Raw genomic sequence first — 24,456 nt, 5'->3', positions numbered from 1 at the left:
CCTGCTAGAACATCGCAGTAATTGTACTTACCATTTGAAATACACCAAATGCTTATTTTTCTTTTGACTAGGTCAGCAGCACAATTTTCCTAAGTTTTTTTATACCTTGACACGCGCCCTTGTTCTTGTACGTGTCCGCGGCAAGTCTTCAAAATTCCGCTGACACGCAGCGACGTCATCATTTTTATGGTTTGTGCTACAGCTAGACTGAAAACAGGAAATTTGGAGATGGGGGATTTAACAAAGGTTTCCATACGTAAGTACCCTTAGCCATTTGCCAGCCACCTTCGCTGATAATTTGTTTAGCACCAGGATTGGCTAGTTTCTGATCGGACGAGCAATTCTGGTGAAAGTCTTTTTTTTGTGCTCTCATCCTTCCCTCTGATTTGCTCACGCAGAAAACGCGTCACGGCTCTGCTCGGCCGCCGGCGTCTGGGCCAACAAATCGGACTACTCCCATTGTGTTCCACTCTTCGAGGTGGAAAGGCCGGTGAGTATAAAACAGTAGCGTTAGATTTGACATGGCCGGTCTCCCGTGTGAATGGTGTGTGTGTGTGTGTTTTTCGCGCAGTTTGCGATGTAGACAATGACGCGCGTCATTACGTCATTATTCTGTCTCAGTTAAGGACGTTGGGGCTCTAAATGAACATCGCTGCTCTACCTCAAGCGTGCTACGTGAATAGTGAGCTCACATACAAGAACAATTCAGCAACAATGGGGACGAACTTCAACAAATGACTGAGGACCTTAACAAAGAAAGTGCAAGAGTGGGCTTGAAGATTAATACGCAGAAGGCAAAGATGTGTTCTATGGTCTGTCAAGGGAATAATAATTCAGGATCGCCAGCATCCTCTATAGTCTGTACAGTAGTACGTTTATCTAGGTAACTGACTCACAGGGGACCCTGATCATAAGAAGGAAAATTACAGAAGAATAAAATTGGGTTGGAGTGCACACGGCAGTGATTGCCAAATCCTGACTGGGAGCTTATCATTGTAGTTGAAAAGAAAAGTGTACAATCATCGCATTCTAGCGGTGCTGACATATTGGGCAGAAACTTGGAGGTTTACAAAGAAGCTCGATAACAATTTAAGGACAGCGCAAAGAGCGATAGAACGAAACATGTTAGGCCTAACGTTAAGAGACAGGAAGCGAGCGGTGTGGATCAGAGGGTTAACGGGGATAGCCGATATTCTAACGGATATTAAGAGAGAAAATGAAGCTGGGCAGGCCATGTAATGCGTAGGATCTATAACTGGTGGACCATTAGAGCCACAGAATGGATGCAAAGAGAAGCGAAACGTAGTCGAGGATGGCCGAAAACTGGGTGGGTAAAATTTGCAGGTGGAAATTTGAATCATCTAGCGCAAGACAGGGATAATTGGAGATCAGCGGGAGAGGCCTTCGTACTGCAATGGGCATAGAACAGGCTGATGATGATGATGTTGACGATTATCCTGATGACGCGACTTTACATGTGCAGTTTTTAAAATATCGTGCATGTTTCTTATCACATTCGCGCATTTTTCATCCCTCTCTGTTCACTCTATGGCAGAGAGCGGAAAGTTTAGTGCATGCAGTGAATGCAGCTTTTATTCCAATTGTTTCTGCAATCTTCTTTAGCCTGTAGGGAACGTCTTGCATGTATGGAATACAACCAAACTAGAATATTCATTGATTGGATCGTTCTTAGCCTCACAATCTTTTTGCCGTCTCAGTGTCTAATAGACGTTCCGCTATGGAGGTTAACAAACGTGTCGGATAGCCAGCATGCTATAGCCGCTGCACTTGGCGTAGAAAGCTGCTGCTCTTTTGATGATGACAAAGCCGCTTTAGTGCTGCCTTGAGAGAGTATTGAGCGATGCTTCGGTAAACGAGTTTTGAATGGATGGCAGGATAAGGTAAAAGGCTTTGGCATGGGCGGCGTTCATAATGCCAGCACACGTGGTCTAACCTAGAGTTCAATTCCATGTCCACGAACTGCAACTTGTTTTCAGATCGTAGCTCACATGTCAGTACTAAACGCGTCATTTCAGACCGTAATACCTCAAAATCTCATCTACAGGTAACTATTGCTCAGCTTAGTTAGTCCGGTGAAAAACTAGGAAGTCATCAAAAAAGCGGAACAGTTTGCACTTGCCTTTTGGAGGCTAGCCTCAAGGCACCTGTTATGTCGCACTAATGAAGGATCGCTCAGTACCGGTGCTATGCATGATCCCATGGAAACGCCTTCGCGTTGAATGTAAAAAGTATACCTACGGCTGAAGAAAGGAACTTAAAAGTAAAAACTAAGCAATTATAAAAAAAGATCACGCGCCGTTCCACTGTGTTTAAGTAGATTACCAGCTGAGCAGTTTAGCACACGACATAGAGGTGACATATTTTAGATGAAAGGTATGAGCAAATTTTATTTTTCTTGAGCGGGGACGGTGGTAATACCGAAGAATGACACACGCACACATACTTTTACTTTGATCGTTGGTCTTGATCGGCGGCAAACATTCCCGTGGAAGACTACCGCCTCCTCGGGGAGCCGGAGGAAACTGGACACGCGCGACGGGACCGCCACGCCGGGAGAGCGGAAGGTAACTAGTCACGGAACCGCTCGGAACGACGACAAAGGGAGGGCGGCGCGAGCGTACACATGGTCGACACGGGTCGCATAGGGGCAAATCTTTGAGAAACCCTTATTATCTTGAAAATGATGTGGATCTTGAAAACGTTGCTTATTGATAACTTAACTACTGAAAATGCATATCCAAGTGATAAGACGTATACGCTTTTGCGTAGAATGAAGCAATCTTGCATTAAATTAGGGAGCTGAGTTTTTGCACACGCAGATCTGTTGAAGCACACGAAAACTGCATTCAACCTTAGCCATATACAGCTTCGCTGTAAAACATATGTGCATGAATGCCACACGTGTTCTGAAATTGTATCAACCCAAACCGCTGAGTTAACTCGCTAACTTTTCGCTAACAAACACATGTGTCAAAGATTAAAATAGGTGCTTAATGTCTCTTGAAAAGGCGCTTACTCACTCTGGGAACTGAGTATGGAAGTACTTCGTGATGTTTGCTGGGCTCCTGATTAAACACAGATGAAAATCCGATAAAGAGTGGTTGTTAGTCAGCGCTGTGTACGTCGTCTCTGCTTTCGCCTTGTCCTTCGCGCTGTTATTAGTCCCTTCGTCATGTATATATCGTAGACACCTACAGAACAATTATGCCTCTCTTGGCATATTGTGCGGTAACAGATCACACCCTTCCGCTTTATCACTTTGTAAATCTGTTGGAGTCAAATGAATCAGAGATCAAACTAGCGTGATTGTAACATTGCATCTGATTTTTATGCGCTGGGTTATGTCAATGGCTCCTTCCGTATTTCGATTGGGACGAACCACAAGATTCCTCACGTATAAAGCTTTTGGGGCACACTAAGGAACCCCGTGGGGTCGCCCATGTGTTGCAGTGGTGCGTGAAAACTCATTCCTTAATCTTGTGTTGCATATAGGCTGCGAGCACAAAAAATATTTTGGTATAGAAAACCTCGAAATATTATCGATTTATATGAGGATGCCTTTCAATAAAAATAAACTGCTAGAAGCAGCCTGTAAACAGCGTCAAGACATAGAAGTAGCGTGTGCCAGGAAACGAGACTAATATACATTGTAAGTCAAGTTGACTGTGTAGCTGTTTACAGTTCACGTGGTGGAAAGGCCAGTGGATACTGTTAGTGGCTCCTTGGGGATTGCTAGCAGGCACAGAGAAGAATTTTGGAAGTCGCAGTGCATAAATTTCTTACATACCAATCTGTGATTATCACGCCGGGAACATTCACCGAGTTAGCTCTGACAAAATGACATTGCGTTGGGCATATTTACTTTTCGCTGCTAGTCCGGTCCACTTCAGCCACCTGCCGCTCTTGGAAAGCTAACTACATGATACGTGCCTCCATCATGAACTCTGCGAACAACGCGCTTTTAGGATGTGCTAAATCCTCATTGATGTCTCCTGCTATAGCCCCCGGCATGAAGCCACATGGTGAAGGTGCTCTTACGAACAGTGCCTGATGTGAAGACGGAGTTTAGTGCCTTCTTCTTGTTGAGGTTGGTGTACGTCAATGCCCATGTCTTCGGACACTTTGGGTGGTGGTAAATTTTTATCATGTGGTCTACCTCCACAGGCATGTTTGCGATTTCGCCTACTATGCCAAATTTCCCACTGTGCATCAGGCCTCTTGTCCACCGGAAGGGCATGCGGAGTGACTCGAGATGTTCACATATCTCGTTGAAAGATACGCTTTGTAGGGTGCTTGAAAGCGCCAGATTTGAACATTGGGGGAACTTTCTCCTATGCGAGGTTTGTCTTGCAAGTAGAACAAACGAAAACTTCTTTTGTCGGTGGCCCGTGTCTTGCCTAACGGTTTGGTGCGACGTCTTGATGCTCTGTTTCCCTTTGGGGCTGAAGAATGGCATCACAGTTTACAGCGACGCGTTGGCGCTCCACCTTCCGACTCTTCCACGCATGCCCTTGTAGAAGGGTGTATGGATGGCGAGCTGCCTCGGCATTACCTTTTTTCCTCTCTTCGACCACTAGAGAGAGATAGAGAGAGAGAGAAAATATTTATTTTTAATGCGGTGGAGAGACTTCCTCGTAAGGTGGAGCACATAGTTCCGGGTTCCATTGTCTCGCGCCATCCACCGTGCCCGCTGGATCAGCCGTCGCTGCTCTTGCGGGTTGAAGCTGGCCATCGCAGTCTACCCGGGGGAAGGTGAACGTGAAGGAATAGGGATTAGCCTTAGCCTGGTGGGTGTGAGCATTCTCAGGTGCAGTGATAGAACAGAGGGCTTAGCTCCGCATTAGGTTCAGTATGAGATATCTTGTATGGGGTGGAAGAGGTGAAGGTAAAAGAAACAGCGGAATGAATTGGTTTGTAGCTGTCACCACGCGACGGCATCTTCTTGGTTAAGGGAATGGTGGGGGGGGGGGGGGGGTGGAGTGTCTCCTGCTTAGTGGTTCTGTCGGTTCGTCGTCTGGGTTTAAAAGCTCTTCCAATGGTGCCCGGCTAGCGAGCTCTCGGTCTACCGCATTAGCGCGTTCATTATGCTGGAGAGAGGCGTGTCCAGGTGTCCAGACGATACGCACCCTGTGTGACGTTGTTGGGTGTAATGATGTAAGCATGCGGTGTGTGTAGGGTGTTACCATGCCTTGTGCCAAATACCTGCACTCGGTTTGTGAATCAGAGACCACTGTGATGGGTCCATCTGGTGCCAGTATGGTTGAAGCGTATACGATGGCTAGGGCGATAGCAGCCTCTTCTGCCGTGCCACTGTCCACAGTGTTCAGCGTGGCCGAAGCTCTACCAGCCGTGGTGGCTCAGTTAGCTAAGGCTTTGCGCTTCTGAGCATGAGGTCGCAGGATCAAATCCCGGCCGGGGCAGCCGCATTTCGATGGAGGCGAAATGCAAAAATGCCCGTGTGTTTGCGTTGTAGTGCACGTTAGCGAACCCCAGGTGGTCAAAATTAACCCGGAGCCCTCCACTACGGCGTGCCACATAATCAGAACTGGTTTTGGCAAAAACCCCAGAAAGAATAAGAAGCCGCCGAAGCGCTCAAAGTGTCTGTGTCGTCTAGTACGACTAGAAACAGGGCACATCTTTGTGGGTACCGAGCCGCGTCGGTGTAAAAGACCGGTGTGTTCGATGAGTCATCGCCAAGAAGTCGAGCCAGGGCTTGTGCTCTAGCTTGCCTGTCTCCAGCCTTTATAACGGTCAGCCTGCACATTCCGGGGAACTGGGGCCACATGAATTTTGTTTCGAATGCTAAGCGCAGGAAATGTGCAGTCTTCCTATTGTGGCTTTCTTGGTGTTTGGTATGCCAGCCGGGATACAAGAAGGCACCCCTGCCTTGTTCGTTGGAGGCATTGTAACTGGAAAGTGGGCTTCCACTAGTTCTCTGATGGTGTTGTGTACCCCCAGTCGTAGTAGGACGTGCCTGGACGCATGTTACGTTAGTCCCAACGCTGCCTTTATTGCGGTACAGAGGAGGGTGTCTATCTGATGCCTCCAGTGCGATTCAGCATACCTGACTTCATTTGAACTGTGGCATGATTGCATAGGCGGGCTTCTTTTTTACACGTAAAACTTCAATTTTTCTTGAGAGCCAAAAATGCGCGCTATCTCACTTTTACCTGTAAATTGCTGCTATGCGACACGACTCATGTGCTTAAGCGTCTCAAAGCGCTCTTACACGATTGAAACCGTTTAGGGTCTTGTGTGGGGTTTTCAGGTGTGTGTCCATGGTCTAATTGGTAGATCATCAGGCTGCTGTGCTGATGGATCTAGGTTCGAATCCAACCATTGGTCATATTTTCATTTAAGGAGAGTCATACGATAGTGATTAAATAGAAGCGCACCAAAGTGCAGTTATTAGGTTAGGCTTTTTAACAGCAGTGCTGTGTAGGCTCTTGGTTAGGCCGCTTAGTGCGAACGATAAACTGCGCCTGGCGATGATGTCACCGCGCGTTGCCTGGCAGCCGCGTCGCGGAGCGGCATGCGCTTCGCCTCCTCTGTGTGCCGTGCACGTGTTGTATTGACATGGGACGTTAAGGAGAGGGAAGTAGAGAATACGCGTGGTGCGCACTATGCTCGGGAGACAGAAAATAAGATGAGAGCGAGAGAGAGAGAGAACGAAATTGTAGCAGCACCAACGAGGCAACGCGCAGCGCTGCTGCCGACGCCGTCCGCGTTTCCCCGCGTTCGTGCCGAACGCGCGAGGTGTTGTCCGTGACTGCAGCCGGCGCCCCTGGCGGTGGCTCGTCAGGTTTCCACCTGCCACTCCCCGGCAAGTGTGGAGGCGCAGCTTGGCCGTGACGTCACCGGGGAGTCCAAGCTCGGAGCCGCCGTAACGGCGGGAGAACTCTCATTGACTTTGTGGCGAGCACTTGTAATCTTGACATGGGACGACCGAAGAAGATCCGGGCACCCGAAGAAGAAGCCGCTCACCTTGAAGCGCGTCGCGTGGCCAAGCGAGAATCTGCGCGTCGGCGGTGAGCCGATTCGCAAAACCGGCCTAGCAGCACTTAGCATTACCCAGCAAAGCTTAGCCAAGCCTTGTAAAACTTTGAAGAAGCTAGGTCGATCACGAGCTCCGCTGTCTACTCCAGCCTTCCACCACTAGTGAAAGCTGCCCACACCTTTTTTAATTTTTATCACATTAAAATCAAAGAGCAGAAAAAATGTGGAATGTGGTGAGCAATACCAGATATTCGTGGAGCGAGCAAATTAAAGAATACGGTTTGTTGCAGCGAAACATCAATGATCAGCAGGTGACTGCCAATTAAAGAAAGTAGGAAAAAGCGAGAATTTTTGTTTCGTATTGAAGATGTGCGTAAACAGAGTGCTGTCTATCTCATACTTGGGCATAGTGTGCCCCCTCTTGTTTTTGTTTTTTTCGTTTAGCCTTACCCGCCCGTCTTTCTTTACTGTAGCTTACATTCGTGGGACCACCTCAGACGTCTAGTTTGGTTGAGGTGATGCTTATGCAGAGGTAACGCCACTCTAAATTACCTATTGCTGCTCACACTCGTAGCACTGTGAGTCATTCATTAATCTTGCTGCGCGTTTGCTCTCTGCTAAACATTGGTTAGCTTAGCCCGTTTTCAGATGAAAATCGAATCAAACAGCGCGGCTTCACCAGTACTTATGTCACCAATGATGCGGCCAAGTCTGCGGCCCTACTACGCCCATTCGGCGAAAATGGTTCGATATCTTTAAGCTCAAATTTCCATTTGAATCACTTGCTCTCGTATTCTCAAACGACCCTCCACTCGCAGCTTTACCTCCGTTTTACCGAGTTGGGCGCAGCGCCACCCCTCGACTGAAGAAGACACTGTGCTTTTTAAAGAATTGCCGGGAGTGTCAAGGAAGCGCAGTGAGCATTTCTTTCCACTGACGGCGCTGCCATCAACTTTACTTAGTGCCGCCGAAAAGAACAGACCAGGTTGCATGGTCGGTCCAGGTCCACTGTTTTTCATTTATTGTGAACTAGAATACCGGCTATCACCGTTTGTTCTCTGATCCACAACCTTCTCTTTGTGTCTCCTAACGCTAGGCCTAACATTTTCGTTCCAGTGCTCTTTGCGCGTTTTTTAACTTGAACTCGAGCTTCTTTGTTATACTCCAAATATATGCCCGATATGGTGGGACCGGTAGAAATGCAATAATTGTGCACTTTTTTTTTCGGCCACAGGGGTAAGCTCCCAGTCAGGATTTGGTAGTGCCAACCGTGTGCACTCCTACCCATTTTTATTCTTCGTAAATTTCCTTCTCATGATGAGGATTCCCTTTGAGTAATTTACTTGGACATTCGTTCTCCTGCACAGAATGCTGTCAGGCACAATTTTTGTAAAAGTATTCCCTGCATGCTTAAATGAAGTGACGACTGCGAAGGCTTAGGGGTAAGGATCAATGCCGAATATCTCGGCAACCGTTGGTTTGCAGATTACATTGTGCTGTTCATCAACACTATGGAGTTATGGAGTTACATCGGACTTAGGCAACAAATGTTGAGTGCCTTAACCGAGAAAGTGTAATAGTAGGGTTGAAGACTGATTTGCAGAAGACAAAGGAAATGTTCAATAACCTGGAAAGAGAACAAAAATTCATGATAGGCTGTCAGCCTGTAGAGTATCTACAATATTATGTTTATCTATGCTCATGACTGCTATACATCATGAGGAAAAAAGAACGGCGAATAACTTCTTCTACCTCACTAGCCAAATGAAATTCTAGACCTAATCGGACGCAGACATTCATTTAAGACATCTTCCTTGTTAAACTAATGCTTCGTCAGTTACTCTGCGTATTTATCAATTCTCAGACCTGTAATCTGACAATATATAATAAGAATTGTGGTTCTTCTCTTCAGTTAAATCCGTGTGTTTTAATACAGTATCTACGTAGTTGTTATTGTTAAATAGTTGTTTTTATTGGAGAAGCGACTTTTTTCGAGGTTGCTCCCAAAATTCCGTTCGCCCCGCCCGCTACGCCATCGCCCCGGCGTGGAGGCCCAGAGCCTGGGCCAAACGTGTAGTTATATCTGACGCATTCGTCCGGTGCATTGCAAGTGAACGGTGTTTGATACTTTCGCTACCTTTCACCTCACCTCAGCAGCAAAGGTCGGACATTATGTCTCGGAGGTACGTTTTGGGAACGGTTTTCAATATGTGGGCATGAAGATTATGACTTATGCTAACACACAGGTGGCTTGCCGTGTCGTTGGTTTGAAATTAGATGACTCAGGCAGCATTTCGCTCGTCTTTTCATTCGGGGTAGCTCGTCCCTTGAAACAATTGAAGCACCCACTGACCTACAAACACGGAGAAAAGCGTGAAAATGCGCAGTTTTAATAAACACAATGGTGTGAAATCGCTACGCTCCATTGTTTACTGTATAGACATGCATTAGCTAGCCGAAACATCAACACTGTCGCAACACGCTTTAAGATGCAGACATAAAACGCATGAGCAATTCTGACCTTTTTGGTTTCCTTTGTTTTGCGTCAGCTGGCTTTGGGAACATTTAGATCGTCCATTCACTTTCGAAAACGAACAGACGTGTCAGAAAGATTTTATACACATATATCGTTTCCTACACGCCAACTTGGAGATTGGCCTCGCTCACCTGGGTGCTAGAGAAATTTTACAGCTTCAGTTTCAATTTCCCATTTGTACGCCCCCGGGGGGCACCAGGCTGCTCTTCTCGTTTATGAACAGCGATGTTTCACAGCAGCACGCCATGGATCCCTCATGACAATCGCAGCACAAATGACACAGGTAAAACTAAATGTTTCATGGATCCACTAGAAAGGTTTCCTGTAAATGCATAAGCAGTGCAAAATACTACATTGCCCTTTATTCATCAAAACACCACCAGAACATTAAGCATGTCCTATTCTTACTTTAGTGAGTTTTTTCTAGGCATTTCATATATACAAAGTTGCAAGGTTAATTATGCGGACAAGGACGCTGTTGCCTAATTTAGATAGTGAGCTTTGATAGTTTCTGCAGAATTTTTGTCCTTTATGTTATTGAGCGTGTTCGTATCACACCATTTCATTTTGTATCTACTGTCCCCTTGTAGTAATTTGTATTTTATTCGTCTTTTCTGTGCTATATACAGTCCCTATGTTGAAATAAAATTTTATTAATGATATTGCAGAACACACTGCTCTGCGTAACTTGCATTATACCTTGCTTTATTTGTTGCGGGTGAAAAAAGCAAACGACAACGGACTTAGGAGTCACGGGTCAAATATTACGCTAAAGGTCACTGGAAAGGGAAACATATAGTTAAAGGATGCATCGCAATGAAGATGCTTAGCGCAGTCATTGACTCAGGTTTTCTGAGTCGCTGAATTTAAACTCTAATTAGATGTACTTCTCATGTTTATGATAATTTATGGCGCTCTCTACTGGCGCCTTGCAGAAAACCTTTTAGTGCGATAACGATTAAACGGAAACAAGAGCATTCTTCGCCCCGCAGTCATGCTGGCATCACGGCGTATGTGCGGCCTGCACGTGGTGGGTTAGAAGGCCACCAGAGCAGCAAAAGTCACACTGAGCATTTGGATATAAAACATGCAAGGCAAGTTGACCTACCTTCATGCTTTCATCAATCGACTGATTCTGCAGCGGTGCGAGGTGCCGGTTCCACAAGCACTAGCGTTCTCACTGAACGGGTAATCGAACGGCCAGAAAAGAAAACATGGTTGTTTGTAGCTTGATGTGTACATCAAGCTACAAACATCGATGGCTTTTTTTTTTTCGGTCTCATTTTTTGATTTACCATCGATATGGTGAAACACGTAGGTCGCGATTGCGGAGCGTGGCTTTGACCACTAAAAACCGCGAATAGCCCCGAACGGCATTAGCAACGGAAGAGGCGTCACTACAAGATTGCGGCCCTATAGTCGCCGACTAACCAAGAAATAAGTACAAGCTCAACCGATAAAAACGCAGTGCACCTGCCTTTTGATTCTGAAACCAAGCCGAGCTAACAGGATTCCGTTCACATCCTAATGACATTGCTCTGCTAATGTAAAGGCTAGGCGAAATGAAAAGTAGGAGCTCGTTGTTTCAAGCGAATATATAACCTTTGTCTGAGCCCTGATATCACGATCAGCCACAAAATTGGCCGTGACGTTCAAGTTCCATCGTAAAACCAGTGACACAAGGACAGATGCCTATGGAGAAATCAGATGTTTTAAACGTCAGGAATCGTTTGACATCCTGGCTGACGCAGCTATTCAAAGTTTGTTTGATTTCGACAGCGTACAGAAAACCTTTCCTTCGTAGGTTGTCACCGACTGCAGTTGCTGTAGCTGCTAGGGCGCTGTTCATGCACCGCAACAGCACTCTCATCACGTGCTGCGTCTCGTCATGTCGCCCCCACGTATTTCGAAACTTCGCCCTGAAGGCGTAACTGCCAAAATTTTTCAGCGAGACACTTATTGTGACTTCAAAAACTCTCGGATGTTTTGAGGGTCCCGCCAGAACTTGACCATTCACCGAGATTACATTTGAATGAAACTTGGGGACATGCTAGAAGGAGAAAAATAGTTGTTAAACACTCGTTCAAGGCTGATTAGAGGTGTGTTACGAAATGCTTACTGATATTCCTCGCTGCCCTGAGAGAGCCAAAGATGGCTTAATGATTCGCAAGGCATGGTGGTAATTGGTCGGATGGCACTTACCATATTTTAACGCCCTTGTTTTTTTTTCTGCGACCTTGCTTTAGAGGGAATATACCATGGTGTAGTGCGCATGCAGCACCCTGGCAGATTTGTTTCCTGCACCGCTTTTTAGATGCGGAGCATCTTATAGCGGCGGCCTGTCCCGCGGCGTCGTTGGCGTCGGCGTCCGTCCACACCTCTCCTCATTCCCTCCACGCCATCTGTTCGATAACGCGCTTCTCCCTCCGTGTCTTCATCCGCCACCTGTGCGATAGCGCGTGCATGCGCGCCTCTCTCTCTCATCCTCCTCTCCGCGCCAGCTGCTTATATAAACCCGGTGCATGCGCCGCTGCCTCAGTTGCTGCTTCGGTTTAGTCACGCTGCGCCGTCCGATGCGCTGAATGGACGCCAACGAATCTGTGAACGAACTGTGGCACATCTTCAAACAGCAGCAGCCAGTTCATTAACACAACCGCGAGCACCTCTGAAGACAAGGCTGCGCAGAGAAGAGCTCGCGACGCAGAACGTAAACGTCGGCGACGCGCAGCGGATCCAGATTCAGTTCGCCAACGCGAAGCCGCTTCGAAACGTCAGCGTCGAGCAGCGGATTCCACACTTCGAGAACGCGAAGCCACTTCGAAACGTCAACGTCGAGCAGCGGATCCTGAGCTTCGAGAACGCGAAGCCGCGTTGGTTCGTGAACGTCGAGCAGCAGAACCTGAGATTTGGGACCGTGAAGTTGAACGTAAACGTACGAAGCGAGTGGCGGAACCCGACCTTCGAGAACGGGAAGCCGCGTGGGTTCGTGAACGTCGAGCAGGAGAACCTGAGGTTCGGGACCGTGAAGTTCAACGTAAACGTACGAAGCGAGCGGCGGAACACACCAAGTTAACAACGTTAATACCACCGTAATAACAACGTAACTAACGCCGTTCTAACGACCGCGATGCTCCGCATCAGCCCATAGTTCCCCTCGGGAAGTTGGTGTAATTTTTTTGTTGACTTGATTGTAGTAGTACCCTCTTTTCAGAATTCCTTTTTGCAGGACTAGCTATGCTGCAAAACATATAATGTACTTATAATTCATTTCCAAGTTTCCTAAATTAACATCAGAACGCAATCCCTACTGCGTAATACAGCAGTTCATTGAATTGCTTAAAAAATGTTATGAGAGCTTACGTGCTTTCTTTCTCAGAGTGCCATTATGCCGGTAAACTCACTTCTGCAGCCATTTGTATGCTTTATTATAATTATTATAATTATTTCTTGTTTAGTCAGATTTATGTTGTGCTTGTATATATTTCTCCATATTTCTTACATATTTTCCTATGCTGGACCTACACTGTCTGGTTTAAAAACAAAATGTGGGCAGCTTGCACTATAGTGGTGCAACGCTGGAGTAAACAGTGGAGCTGGTGATCGACTTAGCTTCTTCCAGGTTTTATTAGGATTGGCTAAGCTTTGCTAGGAAATGCTAAGTGCTGCTAGGCACGGTATTCCGAATCGGCTCGCCGCCGACGCGCAGATTCTCGCTTAGCCGCGCGATGTGCTTCAAGATCAAAGGCTTCTTCTTCGGGTGTCCGGCTCTTCTTTCATCGTCCCATGTCAAGGCTACATGTACTCGCCACAGAGTCAACGAGGGTTATGCCACCGTCACGGCGGCTCCGATTTTATTGCGATAGCAATTATATGGACACTCCAAAGCAGATTTCTGCCGTCGCCGTCGCCGTGAGGTTCCGTATGACGTCAATGGAGATGAAATCGTCGCCGCGCGCCACCGAACGCTGTATGTGCGAGTGAAAGGGGGCGAGGGACGCGCGCTTTCACGGGGAGTGAACCCATGGCGCAGAACAAACGCGTGTTCTGCGCCGTGCTTCCTTAAGGGCTGCAGAAGTAGGCGTCTCTTTCCTCCTTTACAATCACCATATATGTAGAGCAAACGCGCCTTCTTCCGACGCGCTAAACGCCGTGGGGAGGGAGGCGACGTTTAGCTGCGGCACCAAGTGCCTATTGATATAGGAGGCTCCGGCAACAGTCACCAACGCCGCACGAATTTTGTGTGAACGCGAACAAAACGCCGACGGCGTCGACAACATTTGTGCGTGTTGCCGGTGCTGCTGCATGTCCAAGTTTATACAGCTGATAAAGCTACTATTATTACTCCGTATAGCTCTCTACAAATTTGCTATCGCGATTGATGCTTCGCCTTTCAGGTGAAACTGCGACAACATTTATTGCGATAGCAATTTAATGGGCACTCAAAAGCAGATTTCTGCCGTCGGCGTCGCCGTCGCCGTGAGGTTCCGTATGACGTCAATGGAGATGAAATCGTCGCCGAGCGCCGAACGCTGTATGTGCGAGTGAAAGGGCGCGAGGGGCGCGCGCTTTCATGAGGACTGAACGCACGGCGGAGAACAAACGCGCGTTCTGCGCCTACTCGCTTAAGGGCTGCAGAAGTAGGCGTCTCTTTCCTCCTTTACAATCACCATATATGTAGAGCAAACGCGCCTTCTTCCGACGCGCGAGAGGCCGTGGGAGAGGGGGAGGGAAGGGAGGCGACGTTTAGCTGCGGCACCAAGTGCCTATTATTGCGATAGCAATTATATGGACACTCAAAAGCAGATTTCTGCCGTCGGCGTCGCCGTCGCCGTGAGGTTCCGTATGACGTCAATGGAGATGAAATCGTCGCCGAGCGCCGAACGCTGTATGTGCGAGTGAAAGGGTGCGAGTGACGCGCGCTTTCACGGGGAGTGAACGCACGGCGGAGAACAAACGCGCGTTCTGCGCTGTGCTCCCTTAAGGGCTGCAGAAGTAGGCGTCTCTTTCCTCCTCTACAATCACCATATATGTAGAGTAAACGTACCTTCGATGGCGCTGAGCCGTGCTCCCTCAAGGGCTGCAGAAGATAGCGCCAACCTTTCCCTTTCCCTCAAGAACCACTTATCATCATCATCTTCCGACGCGCGAAAGGCTGTGGGGGAGGGGAGAGGGGCAGGGAAGGGAGGTGACGTTTAATTGCGGCACCAAGTGCCTATTTATATCAGAGGCTCTGGCAACAGTCACCAACGCCGCACGCATTTTGAGCGAACGCGGGCAAAACGCCGACGGCGTCGACAACAGTTCTCCGTGTCGCCGGTGCTGCTGCATGTCCAAGTTTATACAGCTGATAAAGCTAATATCATTACTACGTATAGCTCTCTACAAATTTGCTATCGCAATTGATGCTTCGCCTTTCAGGTGAAACTGCGACAACTTCTTTTTCTCTTCGCGATGACGTCACGGCCTAGGTGCGCCTCTACACTTGCTGGGGCGTGGCTCGTCGAAACCTGCCGAGCCGCCGCCAGAGGCGCCTGATGCAGTCACGGACACCGCGCGCGTTGGGCGCGAACGCGGGGAAACGGGAAAACCCGGACGGCGTCGGCAGCAGCTATATGCGCGTTGCCTCGTTGTTGCTGCTACAGTTTCTCTCTCTCTCTCTCTCATTTTCTCTTTCCCGAGCATAGCGCGCTCCGCGCGCATGCTCTCCTTCCCTCTATTTAACGTCTCATGTCAATACCACCTAGATGATGTGTTGCTCATGTCAAGGCAACATGTGCATGGCACGGAGAAGATCCGAAGCAGACGCCGCTCCGCAAGGTGATTGCTAGGCAACGCGAGGTGACGTCATCGCCAGGAGCAGTTTTTCTTCGCACGACGCGGCGAAACGAAGTGTTTAACAGGTCGGCTGTGAAAGATCTGCAATGATCTACATCTATAATGTACAGTCAACCACAAAAGTTTGCGGACCACGCGAGCGCGTGCCAGACTGCCTATCCGCGCCACCTAGCGGTACGCCACCTAGCGGCGACAGGGGCGCTCTCCCGGATATGAGCCCTCTTGGTACTCGCCTGCCTGTTAATTTTTTATTCCCGTGCATGACATTGTTAGTTCGTTGTGTTGACGCAGAGCGCTGTCTGCGATAAGACCGCCACATATCTGGCTTGATAGCAGTATCGGAGCAATCACTGCAACCTTTGTCGACTGGTGTGGCAGTGGGTAGATAAGTTTCACGAAGCGCTGCGACGATTTTTTTACGCGACGTTTACTGGCGCACTTTGGTTGGCAGCATCTTGGTCCAATGAGCGTTGCTGCTTCTGCGTCTTGAGAGAAAGGGTAGGGAGGTGTTTCACTGTCATCAAAAATAAAGAAAAAGCGGATGCATAGAAAATTTTCTTTCACACATAGGCGCATCTTCGCATCAGTCGCTGAAAACGTAGTAGACTTGCTTCAGGCCACGTGGTGATTGCCTATTTGGAAAGATGCCGCTGCGTGTTCCACTTGACGAAAGAAGGCACATTGTGCGTTTATTTATAGAGGGAATACCTCAGCGCGAAATCTGCCGCCGAACCAACAGGAGCCGGACTGCCGTGAATAGGATTATTCAAGCTTTCCGCGACGATGACAGATTCACAGATATGGAGCGCAGTGGGCGTCCAAGGGCCACGACTGAGGAAGAGGACCGCCTGATTACGGCCGCCATCGTGGCTGATCCTTTTCAAAGTGCAGAGGATATCCGAGAAGCGCTCTCGCTCACGGTATCGTCTGAGACTGTAAGAAGAAGGCTGAGTGAGCTTGGCCTGCAGTCTTTCGTAGCAGCACAGAAGCCCTGCCTCTCAGACAGCCAGCTACAAGAACGACTCATGTTCGCTACAGCAATGAAAGATTGGACAACAGAGAAATGGGGCGATGTCATCTTTAGCGACGAGTCAACTTTTTCCACGCGCTGGGACCAACGGAAGCGGCTTTGGCGTCCACTAAACTGCAGGTGTGTTTACAGTGTATTGGCAGTTAATTCACGAAGCTAATTCTGCATCACAACATGTTTCACGTAAAATGAGCTTTTGGACATTACGAGATTTTTCTGTAGTGGTATTATGTTGAAAACATTAACGATTGTTTCATAGTACTACTTCCTCTGAAGCTAATTAAAAGCTGCCAGTGGGTCTTTCAGTACTATCTAATGATGTTTGCACGTTTTCTATTGCAACTCTATAACAGCATTATAAAGTTCATACGCAAGAGGAATCACAACATTTTTAGACGCGCCGCTGGAACCCAATTGTATGCTATTTCTTGCAGATATCTGCCTAATTACACACAGAGTGTTCTATCCAGTAGACGGTGTTCCGTGAGCGTGTGGGGAGCAATCAGCAAAGATGGCCTTGGTCCCCTTGTGCGTCTGGAAGGGCCCTTCAATGCGTCACGGTACTGCGACGTCATCACTAGACACCTCGTTCCGTATGCGCTGGACGGTCCCTTCAGCGACGGCTGCTATTTTTTTCAACACATCCGCAGCCCGATCCATAAAGCACGTATCGTCCAGTCATTGCTAGAAGAACATGCTGTTTGCCAGCTTGAGTGGCCTCCATGTGGCGCCGACTTGAATCCAATAGAAAATGTATGGGGCGTGTTAAAGAAACGGCTGTCCACACGAGCCAACCGCGGCCGCACGGCCGATACGCTGTGGCAAGCGATCGCACAAGAATGGGAAAGCCTGCGCGGTCGACCGGAGATTACTGAATCTTTGTACGAGTCGATGCCCACACGCATCAATAAGGTGCTAGAAAACGGCGGACATTTCACTTCCTACTAGATCATTGAGAGACCTATGTTTCATGACACTTCTGTAAATGTCTTGTGAATAAATTCATCCCCTTCAGACACGAATTATGATGCACTGTCTGCAAATGCGTCAAATGCGCATGGCATCATTTCAAGACGCTCACTATTACATTCCAAGAAAGAAGACGAAGCAATGTGCTGTTTTGTGCGAGTTTCAGTAAAAAAATTAATTAGCGTATAACTCATTATCTAATTATTCTGAAATCCGTCAGCTTCAATGTTTACATAAAAAGAATGAACTATTAGGCCCGAAACGCATGCACACTTGCTTTTTCGGTTGTATTCGTGTCGACCGGAGAAAAAAAATACTCTTGACGTTGGTCTTGGAACGCGGCACGTCGAACGATTGTCTAACATGGTAGTGTCTCCAGCAAAGTGATCATCTGCAGCAATACGCAGGACAATGAAGTTAACTGACCGCTAGTTGTCCCATCAGGAAGCGGACACGAATGTGCACACTGAGTTTTAGGTCATTTGAAGAAACACGTGGCGTGGGACGCGCCTCCGAAGTTCGAGTCCCCAAACGAGGACGCCGTGTCGCAAAGGGTTATAAAAAGAGTCATCGCACCCGATTATTTCTTATTATTCTAAATGTAACCACTATAGCAGCGCGGTGGTTCGGGCTTTGCGCAGCAAAACCTGGGCGCAGGCGATCAAATCCCGGCCGCTACTGTCACTTAGCGATGGGAGAGGAACGGAAAAATTCTGCCTACTGACTAAGCATCTGTGTCCCATGGCTGCCTCACCGCTCACTCACGCACTCACGAAAAAAAAAAACAGCGTGGCTACGCGAAAATAGAAGTGATAACAGCCGAAGAATACGCTGTCTGATTACTTGTACTGATATTCTGCTCTCAAAATATAAGCAAGTAGCCCTCGCTAACAAAGAGCGCGTCACGTTGAAAGAGATAGGTAGAAAATATTTGCGCACAGTGCGAAAATAGACAGGCCATAGATTTAAGGAGGGATGCGTCTTCAACGTAGCGCTGCTGTCGATCGCTGGTGACGTAGCGGAAGTGTCGCGAAGAGGCTCTTGGCCACGCGCTCGCGTGGTCCGCAAACTTTTGTGGTTGACTGTACATGTATATATATATATATATATATATATATATATATATATATATATATATATATATATATATAGGAAAATCAGAAGCACAACTTCGCGGTTATCTTAGGTTTATTATTTGCCCAACAGTTTCGGTCGGTCCACCGACCGAAATATATATATATATATATATATATATATATATACAAGTAATGTTCATGTATAATATGCACGTATAATGATTATATTCTACTGAAGGTGAATGACCGCGCTTCGATGTCTCGGAAAAGAAGACGACGATGAGTGGCGGTTGTTGACGCTCTAGCTCGCGCTCACCGGTAACGAGACCTGCCTTTCGAATAGCCTTCTGCAATATATTTTTAACAACTCCGCTGTTAAAAATGTATAATGATGTATGAATACAATGTACACCCGTGAGCGAAAGTATACGAAGCAGCGGTTGCGCGAAAAAGCTGATTTTTTCCTCTGCCTGTGAACGCAACTTGAAATTAAGGACTGCAGTCCAAATTTGGCATTGCTTTTCAGTGTACCCATTAATTCCAGTTTATGCTTGGTAATTACGAAGAAACTCAGTTTTTTTTCGGCAACCCTGTGGTCCCCATACTTTTTCTCACGGGTGTACCTTACTTGACTGCTGAGCAATGTACGGGTGACAGAGCCTACGCAAGGCAGAATATTATCTGCCATTAGCCTTGCCTGTGTAAAAAAAATGCCTAACAATCAGAAAATATCTAAAATAAAAAGTAGAAAGCCTTGATGCTTTCTAAATGTCTGTACAAAATACGTCTTTTGTGGGCTTCAGCTTTCGAAGACTGATAAGTTTCTTCAGATCTAGGTCCTGGCCAGTGGCGTAGCCAGAAATTTTGTTCGGGAGGGGGGGGGGGGGGGGGGGGGGCTCAGGTTGCAGCGCGGCCTCCTCCTTATAGAATTTGTCGAGGGATCAAATGCATGAATAATAACTGCATTGCCAATTACATTGTATATTAGATGCTGCAAACGAATTATTCAACGCTATGCACTGTCCATTAAAATATGTATGTTTTCATAAAAGAATGTATTCGTATGCCCCAAAAATTGTGGCAGAAGTAACTAATATCAATGCTTCCACGTTTTTTTTTGTCTAATTAATATGTAAAGAAAACATCACATGAACTTTCGAACTATTGACCCTTTTCGCGGAGCAGTTTGCTTTAGAGAAACGAGACGGCGCTCACGGCGGCGCGCCATACCTCTCCTGAGCGACCGCGCACGAATACGAAACCATTACCGCTTCTACCTTGCTTCTGTGCTATCAGCTGTCGGAAATGCAACTGAGTTTTCGCTAACACACTGTGCTCCAATCATGCTAGATTGAATAATGTGGATTGAAGACGTGTGCAGTAGTTGGCTGCAAAAATAGTGACTGGCATGTTAAGGAATAGAATGAATCTGTGCGGCCAAGTTCGCGGACCGCTGCTGCAACTGTACGAACGTGTTACCGGCACTTCGTGATGTACGGCTTTCCTCGAGGATGCATAAATTTGCTCATCCGCCAGCCTTGTATCGCTAACCTTCAAAGAAAGGGCTTCATCCCCAGAACGTCGGCAAGAGTGAGTACCACTCGTTAAACAATGACAAAGGCAGTACCGCCGCTTCCTGTCATAGTGAGTTTCACGCACGTTATCTATACACATCTGTCCAAATGGCAGGAAAGCTTACGCCCACTCTATCGCCGACGTATCAAGAATAAGCGAATGGACGCACAGTTGAATATATGCGCACTGTATACACACAATAAATGACGGACTACACCTATGGCGCACCAATGGTCGAAGCTGAATGTTTCATGACGGTTCACAAGAGTAAGCAAGTTACTAGCTGTAATATATATTTGCTACAAGGTATTACAATGTACAAAACAGCTACGTTTCAAACCTTGTGCGCAGCAAGAACAATTCTATCGGATTCGGAATGGAGCACACCCACGAGTGATTAGGCAGAAAATAATCAGATAGTGGCCGCACCGAGGAACTTCACTGAGTCAGAAACTGACAAGCCACTGCTTCAAAATATTTGCCGAATAAAGAACACAGAGCAAAACACACTAATCCTGGCTTAATTCATAATCGGAAAGCTTGGCATGCATATTTAGCCCCGCTTTTAGAAGAAGCACCATATACACTGCTTAAGCCGTTTGGACATAGCTTAATCAGCTCCGAAAGCGCTTTTCCATGTTCTCTGAAGCTGTGATGAAAGCTTCGTGTCGTCCACCTAGTCACCGCCTACGATATCTCCGAAAACAGAGGTTTTCTAAGCCGCGCCAGCGTCATACACTTCCATTGTAAACAAGGAGGCAACGGAGGCAGTTGAGGCAAGCAATGTACGCGTCACCACGTGATCAAATATGGCAGCGCCCACGGGATCGCCGCTAAAAAGGTCAATATCAGTTCGAAACCAGCAAAGCAGTGCATGCAGCTTATATGAAAAACGTAAAGGCCATGAAATGAATAAGTTAAGGACAAATATTTTGATGAATCTTTGTCGTTCAATAACCTTGTTTACATTTTTGTACATATGCAACGGCCAGGAAGAATCCTCAATGACGCTATCCCTCGTTGCAATCGATTGCGCAGGAGCAGCTGTAACTCGTCGTGTATTGTAATTACACCGAGATAACACTCGCAGCAGTGAGTACAAATAAAAAGTGGGAGTTCTGCAAAATATATATTAGAAATGCGAAGATAGAATGGAATATGCAAATGCCAAGATACAACTCACTAAAGGGCAAAAAAAAAGAGTCGCTGGAAACAAAGTTCACTGCTTGTATACACAAAACCTCGCAATAAGATATTTAAAAATACGTATGAGTCTCCAATAAATCTACGTATTTAAGCAAACGTCAGTGTATATAATGCGTCAAATAAGACAAATAAACATGTTGCTCAGACACAGATAGTAACTTTGCGCACAGAAATACAGATGATCTAGGCAAGAACATAACTATGATCGCAGAAATCATGTTATGTACTTGGGCCATGCAGCGGTCGCGACAGCGCCATGTGGGTAGAATAATAGAGGAATAATGCATATATCAGTAAGAAAATATGTAATTTAACTGCCTGCACAACGCCAACAATTATTCTGCACCCAAAATTAAAGGAGCGTATTCCTCCGTTTCAAAAAAGAAATAAAAGCAGGTAGCTGAAAATGAAAGAAAAGGACAAACGAAGGCCACAGATGATGCGGTAAGTTGAACTACCCAATATCCGAGTGTGTTTTTGGCGAACGCCGCGTGGGCGGGGCTTTCAATGAGCAAGGTCGGTCAAAATTGGTTATTGGTATTCTCGTAATTTTTGTATTCGCGTGATAATTGTGATCATGATGCTAAATGCTAGAATAAACGGCGAAATTTTCTGCGGTTTAAAAGCTAATGAACGGTCATACGTTTTCATATTTAAGAACTTATGAACTTGAAGGAACAGTGCTTTTTACTTGCATTGATTTTTGCTGCTTCGCTATCTAAAGAACAAACTTCTCTCGGCGGGAAAGTTGAGCGAAGTGGTCAATGACTTCGGACACGTTGATGCCGACGTCTCTGAGGGTGTATAGAAGCGCCAGCCTAACCATGCGTTCCACAGACATTGTAGAGCGCAAGTAGTTTTTAGTAAACTCTTGCTAAAAAAAATATTCTCTCTGCGCTGGCAGTGATCACTGGAAGGGTGAATAGAAGCTGCAGCAGTACTTACACATTTACATAGAACCTGCTGTTGCAATGAGAGATGGGCATCTATTCCGGTGCTAAAACCTAAAACACTCCCTTGATGTCGTTGGCATACTTGTTTAGGTACCTTGCAGAAACAGTAGGCTGTTCGATTCCATCGATGTCCGTCGTTTCGCCAGGAAGCATGGAGAAGCAGCCTGCTTTTGAATCTAGGCTTTCTTTGATAATGTCACCACAAATTTCTATAATTTGGTTTTGTGCGTCTGGGCTTAAATACGAGGCCTTACTGGGGCTACTTTCCAAATGGTTCTTCAGATATCTATCTCCACAATTAGCTTGCATGCGAAGAAGCACTCTGAAAATGCCTGTATTTTCAGCAGGGGCATTGCTTAAATCCATAGGGCCCCTGCCCCTGTGGCCACGGAGAGGCAGACCTTGTCTCCCGGAAAAAAAAAATTCTCAATAATAAGCCTTTTACTTTCTTCTGTTTTCTCATATTTTACTTTGCCTGCCCTGGTCCAGCTGATCAATCACATTGGGCACGCTTCCTGAAAATGTTTGGGGAAAAGTATCAGCTGCTAGCTGACAGTCCCGGTGATATTTAGTGTTTTCGTGTGTGTGGAAGATTGCAAGCGCGTGCTTCCATTTCTGGAACGGCTTGGACGGGAGGGCTCCAGTGCGCGCATGTTGGCCCAAGTTTATAAGAACATTAACTCCATAAAGTTCTAGAATAGAAAATATTTTAAAGCATGCCTTTGGAAATGTCAGCGCACCTTTCGCGTCAAAAGTTTATGAGAACTTTATACGCATAGTTTCGTAATTGAAATCCATGCTCTCCGTAGATTCCGCGGCCGCTGCGAGATGCCGCAAAGCGCCCGCTCGCTATCGAAAAGCCGTTGAAAGTTTGTGCTCGGATGGGGCTCCTTGCGTTACGTGACTCCAGGTGCAAGGGCGTTGTCACAAAATCCAGCCCGAGTTCGCAATGTTCGTGCCGAAATGTCTTTTCGAGCGTGAAAAAGACATTGTAGACAAAATCCAGAATGATGGCCGCCGTCAGTGGTAGTTTTGGTCGGCGGTGCATGCCAGCACGAAAAAATTTCGGGGGGGGGGGGGGGCATGAAGCCCCATCAGCCTCCCCCCCCCCCCCTCCTGGCTCCGCGCCTGGTTCTGGCCCAATGACGACATCGACCGACAGATCCCTTGCCCTCTTTATTCCAGATAGATGGAACTACCTTGTACTACATAGGATATGGAATGTCTCTATGCGCCCTGAGCATCGCCTTGTGGATCTTCATCTACTACAAGTAAGTACATATGGTGCTGCATAACGCGTGGGCTTCATTTAAAACATGGCGTGCCAAAATACTTGCAACAACCAAGAAATTTCCAATATGTGTACTGAATAAAAAAAACATGCAGTTGGAAGGAATCATAAGCTGGTGTCAACCATAACTCAGCCATAAGTTTTAGGCCTGCAATCCTCCTGAAAATTAATAAAGCGAAGCCTTCTATGTCTCACTGATTCGGCTGTGAGTGCCGAAAACGCACTGTAGGAAAGCCAATTTACATAATGAAACTACCTGTGCAACTGCGAACACAATAGAACAACGGCGCACGACAAACGTATCGTAGAACACTACAGTTTTCAGTCGCAGTTTTCAGATAAGAACAATGGGAACTGCAACGTCACGCTACCCAGACGAGCTGTATATATCTGCATTGGTATTACACGCGTCACGCAATGCATTCCCGGCCATCAACATGGGTAGGCCGCGGGTGCAGCGCATGGCAGAAGAGGCTGTCGTACGCGAACGTAAGCGCGAGCGCTCGTGCCCGTAAGGCCGATCTCGTGTATCGGCAACGGCAGAGCCTCTGACCGTCTACCACAGTGATCACAAGGCGATACCGTGCAATTGTAGAGTCTTCCGTGAAAGCATGGGTGTGTGCGTATAATCAACGGCAACATGATCTAATATAAAGGCTATGCAGCTGAACGAAATGTGTCTTCATGAAACTTCAACGTTCAAAAAATACCGTCCTAAACAAGCAATCAAATCTCATATGCATCGCATCGGGTCGCTCAGCATTTGTTGTGTTCGTTGCGCGGTCGTTGGCTTTGGACTTTGTCTTTGATTGAGTTTGCATGGGAGAAAGCTTCGCGTTCAACCATATTTCTTTAAGAAAGGGGCTTTTTTTGCTGTCTTGTTGTGCTCGCATTCTTTCCGTTTGCTTCTTAACCAGATATTTTAATGCGAAGCATTCTTCGCCATCTTAAACTAGCTTTCTCTAATG

At 46.9% G+C, this 24,456-nt stretch overlaps 1 protein-coding gene across 1 annotated transcript in view; it reads left to right on the top strand.

The window, feature by feature from the left end:
* Positions 1 to 24,456, top strand: part of LOC119441573 (diuretic hormone receptor-like) — a 260,344-nt gene that overhangs the window by 176,077 nt on the left and 59,811 nt on the right. Inside the window, exons 4-5 of the mRNA XM_037706181.2 lie at positions 399 to 490; positions 23,383 to 23,468. Coding sequence (XP_037562109.2) covers positions 399 to 490; positions 23,383 to 23,468 — 178 coding nt within the window. The remainder of the gene's footprint in view (positions 1 to 398; positions 491 to 23,382; positions 23,469 to 24,456) is intronic.

The sequence above is a fragment of the Dermacentor silvarum genome, chromosome 2, assembly GCF_013339745.2.
Source record: "Dermacentor silvarum isolate Dsil-2018 chromosome 2, BIME_Dsil_1.4, whole genome shotgun sequence".
In the NCBI taxonomy this organism is placed as follows: domain Eukaryota; kingdom Metazoa; phylum Arthropoda; class Arachnida; order Ixodida; family Ixodidae; genus Dermacentor; species Dermacentor silvarum.
The sequence above is the reverse complement of the archived record's forward strand: the minus strand, read 5'-3'. Positions and strand labels throughout refer to the sequence as shown.